The sequence below is a fragment of the Macaca thibetana genome, chromosome 16, assembly GCF_024542745.1.
Source record: "Macaca thibetana thibetana isolate TM-01 chromosome 16, ASM2454274v1, whole genome shotgun sequence".
NCBI classification, from domain to species: Eukaryota; Metazoa; Chordata; class Mammalia; order Primates; family Cercopithecidae; genus Macaca; species Macaca thibetana.
This window is the reverse complement of record NC_065593.1, coordinates 12,185,263-12,203,718: the sequence shown is the minus strand read 5'-3', so window position 1 is coordinate 12,203,718 and position 18,456 is coordinate 12,185,263. Positions and strand designations below refer to the sequence as shown.

General features: G+C 51.3%; 1 protein-coding gene across 1 annotated transcript in view; it reads left to right on the top strand.

The window, feature by feature from the left end:
• The window catches only part of NTN1 (netrin 1), a 225,626-nt gene that overhangs the window by 145,185 nt on the left and 61,985 nt on the right, over positions 1–18,456 (top strand). Inside the window, exon 2 of the mRNA XM_050765320.1 lies at positions 3,635–3,823. Coding sequence (XP_050621277.1) covers positions 3,635–3,823 — 189 coding nt within the window. The remainder of the gene's footprint in view (positions 1–3,634; positions 3,824–18,456) is intronic.

The window sequence follows — 18,456 nt, the reverse complement described above, 5'->3', positions numbered from 1 at the left end:
CAGCATGAAAAAAAGCCCACCTTATTTGAAAACTGGGCAAATGGCATGAACAGGCAATGCACAAAAAAGAAATATAAATAGAAAAACAATACATGGGGAAATGTCCAACCTTCCTAGTAATCAAAGACACGCAAATTAAAATCATGTGTGTATGTGTATGTGTTTTCTCAGACTGATTGGCCAAGATTTTTTAAAAAGAATGCTGATACCAAATGCATATTATTCTTTTCAAGCACGTGGTAAAATAGGAGCTCTCATATCCTGCTGGTGGGAGTATAAGCCATACAGCCTCTCTTGAGGGCAGTGTGGCAGTTTGGAGCCAATGTTAGAAACATGTAGAAGGGCTGGGCACGGTGGCTCATGCCTGTAATCCCAGCACTTTGAGAGGCCAAGGCGGGCAGATCACAAGGTCAGGAGTTCAAGACCAGTCTGGCCAGCATAGTGAAACCCCGTCTCTACTAAAAATACAAAAAATTAGTCCGGTGTGGTGGCAGGTGCCTGTAATCCCAGCTATTCGGGAGGCTGAGGCAGGAGAATGGCGTGAACCCAGGAGGCGGAGGTTGCAGTGAGCCGAGACCATGCCACTGCACTCCAGCCTGGGCTACAGAACGAGACTCCATCTCAAAAAAATAAATACATAAATAAATAAATAATAAAAATATAAAAACATGTAGATTCAAAATTCAACCCAGTAATTCCATCTAGAGAAATTTGCGCTACAACACTCATCAGAGCAGAGCACAAATATGTATGTTCAAAGGTGGTTCAAGGTGGTTACCTTTACGTTCAAAGGTAGTTAACATTTATAATAGTGAAAAATGGGAAATGGCCTATAGCTGTCCAACCCTGGGAGGTCCTTCTTTTAAATGCCTCCACTTCGACTCCAAGGCATTTAAAAGTGCCAGACGACTTTTATTTTTTAGTTTTTAATTTTTGTGAGATAGGGTCTCGCTCAGTGGCTCAGGCTGGGGTACAATGGTGGCTCATGGCAACCTCCACCTCCCAGAATCAAGAGATTCTCCTGCCTCAGCCTCCCAAGTAGCTGGGATTACAGGCACAAACCACCATGCCTGGCTAAATTTTGTATTTTTTAGTGGAGATGAGGTTTCACCATATTGGCCAGGCTGGTCTCAAACTCCTGACTCCAAGAGATCTGCCCACCTCAGCCTCCCAAAGTGCTGGGATTACAGGTGTGAGCCACCATGCCCAGCCCAGACGACTTTTAAACATCATGAAGAACAGTATTTGACACGAGAAAATGTTCATTATTATGAAAAAAAAAAAAGACCTATAAAACTAGATGTGTAAAAGTATGATCTACGTTTTCTATGTCTGTAGGAAAGAATTAAATAGCTCCACAACTGAACAAATGTTAATTAAGCCTAAAAGGAAAGATCTCTGCAGCAACTGTGGTTGGTGGAAATAGGAGTGTATTCCTTTCTCTTCCTGCTTTTGTTTATCGAGTGCATGAATTAAATATATATTTCTTAGGTTGGGTGCGGTGGCTCAGGCCTGTAATCCCAGCACTTTGGGAGACCGAAACAGGCAGATCTCTTGAGCCCAAGAGTTCAAGACCAGCCCAGGCAACATGGTGAAACCCTGGTTCTACAAAAAATACAAAAAAAATTAGCTGGGCATGGTGGCACATGCCTGTGGTCCCAGCTACTCGGGAGGCTGAGGTGGGAGGATCTCATGAGCCTGGGAGACAGAGGTCTCAGTGAGCCAAGATCCGTGCCGTTGCACTCCAGCCTGGGCAACAGAGTGAGACCCTGCCTCAAACAAAAAACAAAACAAAAATCCCAATATATATTTCTTTAGAAATTCCATCAAATGTGATTTAGAACACACTGAGCATGAAACCATGTTGTAGAGTGAACAAGAAGAGGCCAGACCTGTGCTGGAGTACCCTGGGGTTGGAAGCCTAAAGAAGAAGGCAGGTGACAGGCAATCCTGATGTGGCGCAAGGAAAGCTATGTGAGGCCATGCTGGGTGCCTATGCCAGGCTTGTGGGGTGGAGCGGGGCTGGGAAGTAACATTGGAACCAAGACCTGGGGGATGAGAAGGAGGCAGCCAGATAAAACAGGGGTGTCCTGGGAGAAAGGGAACAGCATGTCCAAAGCCCCAGAGAGGCAGGCGAGGGGTCCTCGCACATGGCTCTAGAAACAGACCAAAGTCTGGAATCACTGGAGCATAAAGAGTGAGGGGCTGGACGGCGAGGCAGGACCAGCTTATTTGGATCCCTGAAGGCCATGCTGAGTGCTTTCAACTTGATCCCAATGGACGCCCTCATTTTGGTGCTTAGAAATCCTGCTCTGGGCTGAGTGTGGTGGCTCACGGCTGTCAGCCCGGCACTTTGGGAGGCTGAGGTGGGAGGATCACAAGATCAGGAGTTCAAGACCAGTCTGACCAACATGGTGAAACCCCGTCTCTACTAAAAATACAAAAATTAGTCAGGCGTGGTGGTGCGCACCCGTAATCCCAGCTACTGAGGAGGCTGAGGCAGGAGAATCGCTTGAACCCGGGAGGCAGAGGTTGCAGTGAGCTGAGATCGGGCCACTGCACTCCAGCCTGGGTGACAGAGAAAGACTCCCATCTCAAAAATAACAACAAACAAACAAAAATAAATCCTGCTTCTGCTGATTATGCAGAGGGGAGCCTGCGAGGTTCAGCTCAAGCCACAGGGAACCTGAGGGCAGGATGGGAAGGAGTCAATGATGTAGAGGAGGTGACTCTGGGTTCAAGTGGAGACCCCAGACCTGAAACTGGAAATACTGATTTGGGAGTTGGGAGCGCAGAGATGATGAGTGGTGAAGGAGACAGACCAGGAGGGCACGGGGGTGGGCGGGGAAAGGGAGCTGAGTCCTGAGCAATGCTCATGGGGAGGGAACAGGTGGAGCAGAGCCATCGTGGACGATGTGGGGGTCCTCTCCCCAGAGCAGGGCTGGGCAGCCTCCGGAAGCCGGCCAGGTTGAGGTGGGAAGAACGATGGTGTGCAGGCCCCAGAGTCCTCAGTGGACGAGGAGGAGGGGGAGAAGGGGAGGCCAGGCTGGTGGCAGGAGCCTCAGTAGTTTGCTCAGCTGCTACAACAAAGTGCCACGGGCTGGGGGCTGAAACGCTAGACGTTTACTTCTCCTAGTTCTGGAGCCTGGAAGTCCAAGATCAAGGTGTTGGCAGAGTTGGTTGCTCTGGAGGCCTTTCTGCACGGCTTGCAGATGGCTGCCCTCTGGCAATGTCCTCATGGGATCTCTCCTCCGTGCACATGCTTCCCTGAGTCCCTCTGTGTCCTCGTCTCCTCTTCTTACAAAGACACAGTCATACTGGCGTAGCGCCCACTCTGAGGGCCCTGTTTTAAGACTCTATCTCTAAATACAGTCCCATTCTGAGGTACTGGGGGTCACGGCTTCAACATATGAATTTTGGGAGAACCTCAGCCGTGGTACTGTTACGTGCCCAATACATGCTTATGGGTATAAACAGGAGGAGCCGAGGAGGAGCTCCTGGAGCCCACGTCTGCCTGCCTGGCTCTGCTAGTGGAGAAGGGAGCAGTGGGGGGGTGGGGTTTCCTTCGGCGCCCATGGGTGCCTGTCCTCCCCGCGCCCCTGCAGCTGACACCTCTCTCGGTCTTCCCCTGCAGCCTGCAACTGCAACCTGCATGCCCGGCGCTGCCGCTTCAACATGGAGCTCTACAAGCTTTCGGGGCGCAAGAGCGGAGGTGTCTGCCTCAACTGTCGCCACAACACCGCCGGCCGCCACTGCCACTACTGCAAGGAGGGCTACTACCGCGACATGGGCAAGCCCATCAGCCACCGGAAGGCCTGCAAAGGTGGGCGACGCGTGGCGGGGTGCGGGGGGAGCTGGGGAGACCCTGGGAATATCAGTCCTCCCGTTCCTTCCTCGCTTCCTTTTCTATTTTCTTGCAGTCTGTGTACAAATTGGCGTTGACTGAGGTCATCTCTCTCTCTCTCTCTCACACACACACACACACACACACACACACACACAGACACACGCACACAAAGGCCTCCCTGGTATTTGGAGGTGTAAGCCAAAACAAAGGGGAGATGGAGACATGGCTCAAAGGAGAAGAAAGGAGAAGGTGTGATCCCCTACAAGGGTGCAGGGCTGCAGCCGCCAACACCTCTCCCTTCCCTCCCCCTCCTGGGGTTCTGCTCTGCACAGGTGTGCTGCATACCAGAGGACCGCGAGTCATGTTCGCCAGGCTTACCGTCGGGACAAAGGACTCTCTTTTACCAAATGCACGCAGATGCACTTCTTTGGATGTGTGCGCACCGCCCCTCGCTCCCCCACCCCCGAAACACACACACACACACACACACACGCACACACACACGTACAGTCCCAGCGAGGTCGGCAGTTTCAGGGGCAGGGTCTCAGAAGGAACATTTAATCCATCTGCAAATAGCTTTACTTCTCAGGACAAAAAAAAAAAATTAAAAGGAGACGGGAGACTCTATTTTTGTCCACTGAAGCAAGCACTAATGTTTTAACTTTCTGCTGTTTGTTTTTCTCCTACCAACAAAAATGAAGCAATGGTCAGATGATTCAGAGAAGCTGATGAAATGCCAGGGAATTCAGTGATGCTGGAGGGTGAGAAGTGGGGCCCCCCACCCCACAAAAGCTTTTGGTAATTCCAGGAACCAAGGCTTTCCTGCTCCAAAACTTATGGCCTAGGGCCAGGGCCTGCCATGAACACGGCTTCCCAGAAGATATTTACCTCTGAGGGCTGGTGGGCAACACCTCAGCATGGGTGGGGTCCTGACCTGGACTTGTGTAGACTCTGACATGGCAGGGTCCCAAGCCATGGCAGACAGGCCCAGGTGGTGCGCTGCAGGAGAGAAACCCTTCTGTGGCCACTGCTTAGCGTGTGGATGAAGCAAAAGTATCATCTTCTTAACAGGAAGTCCACCAGATGTTGGGCACTTGTGTGCAGGACCGACTACATAATTTGCAGGGCCCAGTGCAAAATGAAAACAGGGGCTTCCAGCACTTTGGGAGGCCGAGATGGGCAGATCACCCTAGGTCAGGACTTCGAGACCAGCCTGCCCAACATGGTGAAACCCCGTCCTCACTAAAAATACAAAAATTAACCGGGTGGTGCGCGCCTGTAATCCCAGCTACTTGGGAGGCTGAGGCAGGAGAATAGCTTGAGCCCAGGAGGCGGAGGTTGCAGTGAGCCAAGATCACACCACTGCACTCCAGCCTGGGTGACAGAGTGAGAGTCTCGAAAAAAGAAGAAGAAGAGGAAGAGGAAGAAGAAGAAGAAGAGGAGGAGGAAGAAGAGGAAGAAGAGGAGGAGGAAGAGGAAGAGGAGGAGAAGAAGAAGAGGAAGAGGAAGAAGAGGAAGGGGAAGAAGAGGAGGAGGAAGGGGAGGAGGGGGAGGAGGAGGGAGGGAGGAGGGGGAGGAGGAGGGAGAGGAGGGGGAGGAGGAGGGGGAGGAGGGAGGAGGGGGAGGGGGGAGGAGGAGGGGGAGGGGGGAGAGGGGGGAGGAGGAAGAGAAAGGAGAAGAGGAGAAGAAGAGGAAGAGGAAGAAGAGGAAGAGGAAGAAGAGGAGGAAGAAGAGGAGGAAGAGGAGGAGGAAGGGGAGGAGGAGAAGGAGAGAATGTCTTGGAAAAAAAAAAAAAAAAAAAAAAAGTAACAAAGTAGGGGGCTTCTTATTCCAAAGCTATTAAGAATTTTGAAACAAGGACAGCAGAGTTTCAACCAAGCTGGTGCCCTTCTGAGCCCAGGGCTCGTGAATCCAACCCAGCCCTGCTTATGTGGAACACTTTTCTCAAAATAAAATAAACAGGTTCCCAGTCTGTCTCCTCCAGGAGAAATCCCTTTGATTGCAAATGCACAGGCATGAGCCCTAGTTCAAGCAAGGTGTCCTTCTGTGTCTGTGGACTTACGGCTGCCTCTGGTGGTTGCCAAGAGAAACATGAGCAGAAAGGTAGCTGGGCTGCTTCCATGTTTTTTAAAAAATCACGGTTTTAGGTGAGAATTCCCCAGAAGACTGAGCGGAGAATGAATGGGAAGGTGGCCCAGGCAAAGGGGCCCGAGAAACATCTGCAATGGCAGAAAGGTGTGACCAGGACAAGCCCCGGGAGAGATGGCTCTGGCCTTTCAGAGAACATAGTTGGAAGGTATCCAGCTCCTTTGCCTGTGCCCAGAGTGTTTGTTGTCTCTCTTTTACAGAAGAAATTGAGGCCAGGGGTCTTGTAAACAGCTGTCTTGCACATAGATTTCTTGGGAGTTCAGCCAAGAAACTGTACCAACAGCAGCCACTCAGGTGGGCAGTCCTGTGCCTGAGAGGGAGAAGGTCTGGGTGAGAAAGGGCACTGGTCACTTCCTGTCATGCCAGTTTCTGCTGCCCGATTAGAAATGTATGTTTCCCGGAGAGGTAAAAAGGGGCAGGGCCCTGGTCACCTCCACCTACCCCTTGTTGCTGTGGGTAGGGACAAGAGCTGTTTGCAGCCTCTCACCACTCAGACTGAGAGATGGCAGGAAGCCACAGGGTCCCGGGAACCCGCAGGCCATTCTCCGGGGCTCTGCCACTCTGGCTGAATGGCATGTTATTGCCCACCTTCCTTTACTGGTTTCTAGGAGGGTCAGATGCAAATAGATGAGGATGCGTTCTTGTTTTATGATTTCCAACACTGTAGCCAGCCTAGGTGGCTGTGTTTTCCTTCCCAGCCCTGTACATCAGCTGCGTTGGCCTTGGTGGGAACCCTGGGAGAATAAATCACAGGACGGGAAAATCTACAGATGGATTCTGCTCAGAAAGACACAGGCAAATTCTACTGAGGAAATGTGGCAGGAAAGGCTGGGACTCTTAGTGCCTCTTGACGGGGGAGGAATGACAGTGTTTCAAGGAAACTGCCATCTGATTGGTGAAGAAAGACAGTGCTTCAAGGAACTTGTCACCTGATTGGTGATAGGAGACTACACTTTAAAAAACTTGCCACCTGATTGGTGAGAAAGACAGCACTTTGAGGTTTCTGCTTTCTGATTGGTGAGAAAAAGCATTGCCCGGAGGTCTCTGCTTCGTGATTGGCGAGAAAATATCTGCTGTCTGATTAGTGAGGAAAAATTTGACTCAGGAGGTCCAGTCATCTGATTGGTGAGGATAGACGTCTCTGGAAAGTCCGGATCTTTCCCCTCAGCTCTTTCCTTTCCTGGTGTCCAGCTCTTACGGGAGGTGGGACAGTTCCCACCAAAAAGAGACCCTGAGATCTTGGTGGGAACCATCTTTAGGAGAAGTTCAGATGCGGGAGGGATGTGTACCCTTGAGGTCTTCACACAGGGGTCTCCTGGTCAACCCCCTTCCATCACCACCACCACGAGCGCCTCCTGCCTTGTGTTCCCAGGGCCAGATGGTTCAAGGAAATGGTTCCTTGGGTGGAAGCACTTTTTCCCCAGTATTTGATCTTTGACAGTTTTCTCTCAGAGGCTTCTGAAATTTTGTAGGTATGGTGCTGCCTCCAGGCTCCATTTTTTTGTTTGTTTGTTTGTTTGTTTTGAGATGGAGTCTCGCTGTGTCATCCAGGCTGGAGTGCAGTGGCGCAATCTCGGCTCACTGCAACCTCCGCCTCCCGGGTTCAAGCGATTCTCCTGCCTCAGCCTCCCGAGCAGCTGGGATTACAGGTGCGTGCCACCACAACCAGCTAATTTTTGTGTTTTTAGTAGATACGGAGTTTCACCATGTTGGCCAGGCTGGTCTTGAACTCCTGATTTCAGGTGATCTGTCCTCCTTGGCCTCCCAAAGTGCTGGGATTACAGGCATGAGCCACCGTGTCTGGCCGGTTAGGCCCCAGCTTTTGAGATTGACTTCCCAGAGCCCCACCATAGGCCTTCAGGTGAGAGCTGCACTTCTTTGCTTTGTTTCAGATGAATTTCATAGGGGAACAGGGGCAAAGGGCAGGGGTTCTTGACTCCCAAATTGGCTTGGGAATGGCCTCTGGGGCCTCTTTACCCCTGACTTCTCAGAGCCTGGGCAGGGAGCCGAGGCCACCCATATTCTGCTGGTGACTGGCTGACTAGGGGACGTTGTCCAGTGTAGAGCAGGGTTGGACCCAGACAAGAACAGCCTGGAGTAAGGGCATCAGATTCCAAACGTTACTATGTAGTTGCCCCATTTGGGTGGTTTCGTAGCAACAAATTTGTTGGGTTATTTCTCGCCTCCCCTGGTTTAGAAGCAAACCAGAGCTGGCAGGGTTGGCGCGTACAAAGGACTGTAATAAAAGTACCCAGGGAACAGGCGGCTGCACTCTCCAGCTATTCAGTGCGATTTCACAGCACTGGGACGGCCTCGTTATGGTGCGAGCTGTTGTCCTATATAAAGTCAGATGAGATAAATTTCTCCCTTTTCTCCGCTGGATTGTTTGTGAATGATACTCGTCTTGGAATCTGTCTAAAGACAGGAGGTTTTGTTTACCATTTATCTTCTTTATGGACTTTGGGGGCGCTTTCTCTTTTGAGCAGGCAAAGACGACCGAAGACGACGTTACTATTTAACCATTTCAGCCCTGCCCCCATTGATAACAATATTAATTTATCATTTTCCCAAACCATCTGTGATGGATAAAGACATTCCAGGAGTCTCCCGTGAACCGAATTGTGATGAGAATTAAGAAATTAACCAGTGCATCCAGCATCCCTGTACAAAGGGCCTGCATTCCATCTCACTGAGCTGCCTGTTTCCTTCTCTCATTGTCTTTCCCTGCTTCAAGCCCATGTGGTTAAATGAAGGCTAGGAAGGTGCTTGAGTCCCAAGCAAGAAGATGCAATAATTAGCCAGGGCAAAAGCATGCAGTCATCCTCACATGTTTGCCAGGACATTCTTGCTACTTCCATCCACCCCTTATTTCTTCCAGCAGCTCAGTCAAGGGTTGCGGAATGAGGAGGATATGAACACCACAGTCTTGCGCCCTCTGTTTCCCTGGGCCACTGTGTACAGGGAGCGCCCCATGACTTTCTCATTCGTGATTGTCTGCCTTCACTGTATGGCGTCATCAGCAGTATTTGTCTGTCACATTATTTGCCTGTAACTTAGGCTCTGAGTCTCACCCTTGGCTACATGTTGGAACCACTTGGGGAGATTTGAAAATACTGCTGCCTGGACCCACCCCCAGAAATTCTGGTTTAATTAATGGGTCCAGATGCGATCTGGGCATTGGGAATTGGAAAAGCTTCCCAGGAGATTCTAATGTGTCACTGACACTGGGAACCACAGAGAATAAGAAATGAGGATGGTGAGTCGCTCTTGGTGGCATTAAGGGAAGACTTGTAGGCAGCCTAGACCCCAGGTTTATTCTTTTGAGGAGAGAGATTGATCATCAGTGAATTTAAATATTTTTTATGATTCTCTTGATGAAAACTGGGAGGGTGGGCATTTAAATTTTTTAAATTTAAAAATCTTGGTCGGGCACGGTGGCTCATGCCTGTAATCCCAACATTTTGGGAGGCCAAGGTGGGCAGATCACCTGAGGTCGGGAGTTTGAGACCAGCCTGACCAACACAGAGAAACCCTGCCTCTACTAAAAATACAAAATTAGCTGGGCGTGGTGACACATGCCTGTAATCCCAGCTACTTGGGAGGCTGAGGCACGAGAATTGCTTGAACCCAGGAGGTGGAGCCTGCAGTGAGCCGAAATTGCGCCATTGCACTCCAGCCTTAGCAACAAGAGCGAAACTCCGTGTCAAAAAAAAAAAAAAAAAGAGTTTTACAGGGCAAGGCTGGGAGCTTAGCTAGTGCAGCCTGATTAGGGCACAAGATCAGACAGTCCTCAGTGCCAGATAGATGGTGCATGCATGTGTGTGCGTGAATATGTATATTTAGATCTGATCAATTGTGGATTTATTCACAGTGCAGCAAAGTTCCCGGGCCCCCACCCTTCTTGGCTTTCCTGACTCTAAGTCATTATCCACCCACCCTATAAAAGCCTCAGGGGCACCATTTCAATATGTGGGTCCCTTGTCACATTTCTGTTACCTGTATTTCCATTTTCATGTTTTTTTTGTGGGGGGGGGTACAGGGAAAAGGGTTGGTCATCTGGGGCAGGAAGGTACTTAGTGGCTGGAGCGGCTCCAGCTTTGAGGACAGAGACCCCAACACAAGGAGTGGCCTTCATTATGGCCAGGTAAGGTTAGTACCTACTGGGAGAAACTGACACCGTAGATACTGCATTAGGGAGAGAGAATTCCCACTGAAAGAGTTTCACTCCAACTGTGATCTCTGTGGATGCATCTTTTCCCTTGGAAGACATGGGCATCAAAAACCTTACCTACATATTTGGCTCCATGTTCAAAGTCTATAGGGTATCAGATAAGTCTGGTGACCTCTCGAGACCTCAGTCTCCTCATCTGTGGGATTATATTCAGGCTGCTGGCCTCTGAATCCCTTCCAGCTTTGACATTCCACATTCCACCTGCTTCTTAAGTAGTCAAGGTCTTAGGAGAACGTAAGGATACAATAGGACGATTCTTTGTAGCAGTGAAGTGTGTGATCTGGTGACTCAGAAGAGCTGGTAGAGCCAGGAAATTAGGTGGAGGTGGTTTTATTGCAGGCTTTATAGATGAAAAGAGTCCCTGATCTTGTGACTCGGCCCATGTGGCACACTGTGCCAAACGGAATCTTCCTGGCCCAGCTTGCTCATTCCCTGGGCGTCCTTGGGCCGTCCACGTTTTCACCTCCCTGGATGTGAGTTCTCTCATCTCTGAGGACCACTCTTATCTCCAGATGCCACATAGAAATTCCTGGAGGATTGGCTGGGCGTGGTGGCTCACACCTATAATCCCCACACTTTGGGAGGCCGAGGCGGGTGGATCACCTGAGTCAGGAATTCAAGACCAGCCTGGGCAACGTGGTGAAACCCCATCTACTAAAAATACAAAAATTAGCCCGGCGTGGTGGCGCGTGCCTGTAATCCCAGCTACTCAGGAGGCTGAGGCAGGAGAATCGCTTGAGCGGGGCAGAGGTTGCAATGAGCTGAGATCACGCCACTGCGCTCCAGCCTGGGCTACAGAGCGAGACTCCGTCTCAAAAAGAAGAAAAATAAAGAAAAAGAAATTCCTGGAGGATTTCCAGGGGTTCCTGTGTTTGAGCAGAAAAGGCTCCTGATTATTGAGCTCCCCAAGTTAATGGAAGTTCTGGGTTTGGCCAGAGCATTAAGGGAATTTTACTTGAGGAAATAGTGTCTTTCAGGCTTTTGTTGCCAGGAGAGCCCTTGTGGGGCCGGGGGCGGGTGGCAGGGGGGTAGTAAACAGGTTTGGGATGCAGAGCTTTGAAAAGCATGAAACTTGGAGTTACTCAGACGAGAGTCCAGATTCCACCTCTGGAGGCAAGACACTTACTCTTGGGAGCCTCCGCTTTCTTATCTGCAAATGGGGATCATAGCCCCTACTCCCTCCTAGGGCTATGGTGCAGATTAAATGAGATGATGTGGAGGACGTCCTGGCATGTAGCATGCATTCCACACATGGCAGCTCTTAGGATTATTTGTGCAAGTCAGGGAAAACAGAAAAACTAGAACGCACTGCCATTGTCGGCACACACACAAAGCAGATATGCTTCCTTTGACTCTCTGGTTGCTTTAGTTCTTTCTGTGCGTGGTGGCCCTCGGGAGAACCGGCCCCTCTTGCTTGAAGGGCTCAGCCCCGGTGTGGACTTGGCAGCCAATTCCCACGGGACTGGGCGGGGCCCCAAGGATTGGCCCTAATGCTGTTGCACACTCTCAATAAAGGATTTCCATGCTTTGGGAGCAAAGATGGCAAGTCGAAGGGCAGAGATGTGCCCCACAGCTGCTTGTGGAGACCCAGCAGAGAGAGGTGGGGGCGGGCTGTGCACATCCAGATTTGACTCTGGAAGTGCCAAGAAAGACCAGGCAGCATCTGAGGGACTCCTTGATTGGACTGGGACTTAGGGCTAATGGGAGGCCTGAGCTGGCCTGAGCTGCCTCACTTGTGGCACAGACACAGAACCCAGGTTCCTGCTCCTCCCCCACTGTGTCATACAGCCCTACCTTCCTGCCCCAAGCTTTTGTGACACACACACACACACACACACACACACACACACACACGGAATCATTTGCAAGACCTGTGCTTTTCTCCTTGGCTGTAAAACAGGTGCAGGGTGACTATAGTTAACTAGATCACGAAGTGTCAAATAACCCAGTTTGGGATTATGGGACTCCTCTCCCCCCTCCACTTCCTGCCATCTGCACCTTGATCCGAAAGTGGCAGGGAAAGGAGAGGTTGTGCAACTTGAAACATTAATTCTTTTGTGCCTCATTAGCAACTGCGGGGACAAAGGAAAGCATAGCTTCAGAGGAGGTTGACACAGACAGCTGAAATGACGTTTGGGGATTATCTTCAGATTTCAGCAATCCTCCCTCCCTCCTTAACACAGAGAATGTAAGAGTGGAGAGTGCAGGGGCATTGGATTGCAGATGACCTAGGATGTGAGGGGACTGTCGTCCCACCTGCCTCCTCATTCGTTCCTCCAGATGTGCAAGGGGCAGCAAAATGCTCCCTCTCCCCACCAGGAAAGGACGGCAGATTGGCCTGAGTTACATCCAGATTAGCAACAAGACTGTTTGTTCATTTGATTCAGCACATGTTTGTGTAGCGCTTATTGCGTGCTAGACACGGGCCTTTGGGCTTGCTCTTTGATGGGAAGTTGACAATAAACAAAGAAGAGAGAGATTGATCATCAATGAATTTAAATAGTTTTTATGATTCTCTTGATGAAAACCGGGAGGGTGGGCATTTAAATTTTTTTAATTTAAATATCTTGGCCGGGTGCGGTGACTGACGCCTGTAATCCCAACACTTTGGGAGGCCGAGGCGGGTGGATCACCTGAGGTTGGGAGTTTCTCCATGTTGAAACGGGGTTTCTCCATGTTGGTCCACCGTGCTAGGCCAGGCTCACCTTTTAAGAAGCTACAGATGAGGAGAAGATACTTGCACATCCCACATCTGAGGGAGGACTTGAATCCCAAATATGTAAACAACTCTTAAAGTTGAAAGAAAAGAAGAAAGATAATGACGGATTGTGGCGAGTTACATGGAGGAAAGCAGCAGGGTGGAAGGAGAGAGTAACTGGTCAAGCTGCACTACGAGGTGGCCCTGGAGGGGCTTCCTGCGAACAGGACATCTAAGATGAGACCTGGGACTTGGGGAGAAAACATCCACGAGGAAGCTGAGGGAAGAACATTCCAGGAAGAACCAAAGTCTGGAAACAGGAAAGGGCTTGGTGGGCCCTTGGTCAGAAGAGAAGAGACGGAGAAAGGGGTGGGTAGTTGGCTCCTTGGTGTCTGAAGAGGAGGTAGGTTCCATACTCAGCACTGGAAGGCTGGAAGGAGAAAAGTGATCTGACTGATGTATCATGCTCACTACTTTTTTTTTTTTTTTTTTTTTTAGACGGAGTTTTGCTCTGTCACCCAGGCTGGAGTGCAATGGCATGACCTCAGCTCACCACAACCTCCACCTCACGGGTTCAAGCAATTCTCCTGCCTCAGCCTCTCGAGTAGCTTGGATTACAGACATGCACCACCACCCCCGGCTAATTTTGTATTTTTAGTAGAAACGGGGTTTATCCTTGTTGGTCAGGCTGGTCTCGAACTCCTGACCTCAGGTGATCCACCCACCTCGGCCTCCCAAAGTGCTGAGATTACAGGTGTGAGCCACCACCCCTGGCCAGGCTCACCTTTTAAGAAGCTCCTTCTGTAAGACAAGCTACAGATGAGAAGATACTTGCACATCCCACATCTGATGGAGGACTTGAATCCCAAATATGTAAACAACTCTCAAAATTCAACAACAAGGAACAAACAACCCAATTAAACATGGACAAAACGCTTGAACGGAAACATCGTCAAAGACGGGCCGATCGCAAATAAATACATGGAACGCCCTTAGTCATTAGGGAACTGCAGGTGAAAACCATCACGAGGGCTGGGCGCGGTGGCTCATGCCTGTAATCCCAGCACTTTGGGAGGCCAAGGGTGGTGGATCACCTAAGGTCAGGAGGCTGAGGCAGGAGGAGAATCACTTGAACCCGGGAGGCAGAGGTTGCAGTGAGCCGAGATCGCACCATTGCACTCCAGCCTGGGCAACAAGAGTCAAACTACATCTCAAAAAAAAAAAAAAAAAAAAAAAAAAAAAACGCATTCACCAAAAAAGTGAATTTTATTCTATGCAAATTAAATAATAGCAATAAGAAGAAACTCCTTCCCTAGGACTCTCTGACACTGCGTCTTTGGGCCTCCTTGTTCCCCATCTCCCATACCTCAAAGCTCTGAACTCACTCAGAGACCAGTCTCCCTGGGTCAGCACTCCCTCCCCTCCCCTGGCCTCTCTGTCTGCCCCGCCTCCAAAAGCTCTGCCTGTCTGGTCTTCGCTGCCACGTTACATTAGGTCCCCTCCATTCCAGAGTGCCCTGCTGGCTTTCCCATGTTTCTTCTCTCGGTTGCTGATCCTTCACCCCTGTTTTGGGGAGTGGGGAAGAAATGGGTGCCTGGACACCTCTTTGTGCCTGATATCATCTCTCCAGTGTCACCTCTAGTGGGGGTCCCACCAGGCTTCCCCCAAGAGGCCTGACACCCACAAGAGATATGGGGACCTGGGGAGCCTCTGGATCCTGCTTTTCTCTGAAGATGCTGGCCCTTGCTCTCTCTGCGGACTGTCCTCACTACACCAAGCATGCTGCTGCGGTCGCCCTCCCTGAGCTCCACAGGAGCCAGAGAGCAGCCAGGCCCACGCATTGGGACCTGTCCACAGGGCCCCATCCACCCCTACTTTCTTTGCGGATCGTGTCTACCTATGCAGACTGGTCCTACTCAAAGCAGAGAAGACTGTCTCCCCCCAACCCAGGAGGGCCATAGGCAGGTGCAGCCCTTGGAGTCACATGGAGCCTCACAGTAGGCTCCAGGGATCAGCCCTCCCTGGGGAAACTTGACAAGATTTCCACATTCACTGCTGGGGCAATGTCCCGGGATTCAGGGCAGGGTGGTTTATCTGTCGGTTGTGTTCCTCTGTCCCTTGGAAGTCTTGTGAGGACGAGGAAGGGAGTTTCCCATCAGACTTTGGGAGGGATGCCTTCAGCACCTGCTGTGTGAGCCCTTTCTTCTTCTGGACTGGAACAGGGTATCTCCTGCATGCCGTACAGGTGAGGAGGGCGCTGCTGAGGGGGTAGGGCTCCTGGCAGAATCTCTTATGCAGGGCTACCTTCTCTGAGCCCATGCCAGCCTTCCGAGGGCCGTTAGGACCTGCAGCACTTCCTGCTCAAGGCCTCAGCCAGTACCCTTTTGAGAACAGCCCTCAGATGGTCTGTGAGTCCCGTTGAGAATCAGAGCCAGCAGGGGCTCTAGAGATCACGGAAGCCGAGAGCTGCTCTGCTGGCCTGCGGGGGGTTTGGGGGGCCCTCAGAGACATGGCCTACCATGGAGAAGGTTTTCCTCCTCCCACAAAGCTGGTGACTTCCACAGGGAGCCAGGGGATGAAAGAGTTCATTGGTGGAGTGGTGGGGCAGTCTTCCTTCTCATGAGTACAGGACAGGCCTGGGAGGGTCCTGGAGAAGAAGATGCTTACCTGAGGCTCCACACAGGTGTGTTAGTCAGCACAGGCTGCAGAGTGCCTCAGACTGATTGGCTTAAACAACAGAAGTTTATGTCTCATAGTTCTGGAGGGTGGAAGTCCAAGACCAAGGTGTCAGCAGGGCTGGTTTTGTTCCGAGAAACATCTGCTCCAGGCCTCTCTCCTTGGCTTGCAAATGACCGTCTTCTCCCTGTGTCTTCACACGGTCTTTCCACTGCACTCATCTGTGTCCTGATGCCCTCTTCTAATAAGGACACCAGTCATGTTGGATCAGGGTCCACCCCAGTGACCTCACTTTAAATGAATGAGCTCTTTAAAGCCCCTATTTCCAAATACATCCCACTTTGAGGTACTGGGGATTAGGGCTCTCACATCAGCATGTGTGTGGAAGGGAGGACACAGTTTAGCCCATAGCACAAGGTCAGGCCAGAAGCTGAACTTCAAGACTGGCCAGAGGCCTGGGTGGTGGCCGTGGTGGTATCTGAAGTGGGGGTGGAGGCTGGGGCTGTCCTGTCTCCCCTGTCCTACCTGAAGCTGCTCCAGAGGGGCTCATGCCAAGCTGGCTTTCCTGTCCTCCATGGGCACATGGCCTTGGACTGCTGCCATTTGAAGATTCTACCCGACCCCAAGAGTCCCTGGAGCCAGAGTCCTCAGGAAAAGCAGCCAGACCTCTGGATAGGAGCCCAGGACAGACTTCGGGAAAGCCTCAGCATGTGCTTCAGTGGAGAGAGTGCCAGGCTCAGGAGTACGTGTCCTCCCTGGCAGAGCCCAGGAGCCTCAGTGATCCCTTCAGAGAGTGTCAGGGGGAGCGAGGAGAGGCAGCTACTTGGGCACAAGAAGCTGAGGATGAGAAGCACCTGCCATCCAGGTCAGCTTTGCCAGGGCTCTCAGAAGTCCCTAGGTACCCCCTCTCTTCACCGACAAACCAAATCTCAACAAGATTCTGACACCATGCAGGTGGGTGCTGGTGCAGGCAGGGCCAGCAGTAGGGGTGTACGGAAGGCCTGCTGTGCCCTGCAACAGGATCCCTTTCTCCTGGTCTCTTGCCAAGACACTGAGGAACGGCAGCAGGAGGGGCAATGGGCAAAGGGTGGGCGCTGCCACCCTGGTTCCTTTGGACCCAGCAGTTAGACAAAAACCGTAGCCTGTTAAGTTGTAAGTCGCTTCAGTGGGACTTTCGAGGGAGACCCCTGTCCTTACAGATGAGCCACCGGTGGTCCAGAGAGAGAAAGGCACTAACCCAGGCTCACTGGGAGGGTGAGGGCCAGACCCGGATCCCCTCTTACCTGTCTGAAAGCACCTGGGTCACCTGAGCTGTCTGTCCCTGTCTCATGACCCAGAGCAAGAACCGCCTGGGTTCTCTGCTTCACTGGGAGGCTCTCCAGCCTGCCGTGTCCATGGGAAACCTGATCCTGCCGCATTCTCAGGGACCTGGGCTTCCGTCTGGCCTCACCTTTCTCTTTATGGAAAAACTCCCCGGGTACATTGTTTCCCATGGCCAGGTGCTGCCTGCTCCAAGCACACGGGGTGACCTGCCATGGAAGGGATTGACCGACCTCTGAAAAAAGTGGCTGACTTCCAGGGACATGGAAGCCACCCAGCGGCTTCCTGTGGTGGAAGATACTCTGACCCAGACCACGTTCTCAGAGGAATTAGGGAGGCTCTCTCTTTGTCTCCACACCTCCCCTTCCCTGCCTCGTGTGTGTCTGTATCTGTGTGTGTAGCTTTGTGGATCTGAGTATATGTCTGTGTGTGGGTGAGTTTGTAGATAAGAATCTGTGTGTTTGTGTCAGTGTGTGTAGATGAGAGAGAGGGAGGGAGATTTAGTAGGAGTCTGCTTGTATCTGTGTGTTTCTGGGAATATGCGTGAGTCTCTCTGTGTTAGTAGGAACTTTTTTTTTTTTTTTTGAGATGGAGTCTTGCTCTGTCGCCCAGGCTGGAGTGCAGTGGTGCAATCTCAGCTCACTGCAAGCTCCGCCTCCCGGGTTCACGCCATTCTCCTGCCTCAGCCTCCTGAGTAGCTGGGACTACAGCTGCCCGCCACCACGCTTGGCTAATTTTTTGTATTTTTAGTAGAGACGGGGTTTCACCGTGTTAGCCAGGATGGTCTCGATCTCCTGACCTCGTGATCTGCCCACCTGGGCCTCCCAAAGTGCTGGGATTATAGGTGTGAGCCACCACGCCCGGCCTAGTAGGCACTTTGATGTGTCTGTGTCTGTGTGTATTTCAGGGTCAAGCGCTATAGCGAGGTGACTTTGACCTTCTCTTCCTCAGAGCCAGGGCCTGACCCTTCCCTTGGCCTCAGCCAGTCAGATTCTCCCTTTCCAGGCCATAGTGTGGCATTGTCTGTCAACTCTGCCTACACCTTGAAACTCACCCTTTGCACAGAGGGTATAATGGGGGCCATCTCAATTAGTGAATTTTTAGGAAAAGTTCTCACTTTGGGGTCCTTTGGCTGGACCTTTGGGGATTGAGAATGAATTCCAGGCACGTCTGTTAGGATTGCATTGGGTACAGGTAACAGAAAACCCACTTCGTATTGTAAGATAGCTTATTTCTCCTTGCAGAACAAGAAATACAAAGGGGGCCGTTTAGAAAGGGTGGTTCCCTCAGAGATCCAGGCCCTTTCTGCACGGCCCCCGGTCTTCTCCTGCAGTTTTCTTTGCCGGTCCGTGGTCTCCTCTGTGCCGTCACGCACATTTCAGAGGGCTGTTGCGAGGACCAAGGGATTCGACGCGTATGAGAGAGTGTGGATGTGCTAAGGAGTTTGCAGGAGTTGCGCGAGGCGGCTACTGCTGAAGAATACTCTGCCTTGGGCAGACCCTTTAGGACCCTGATTGCCTCCCTTCCTAGAGCAAT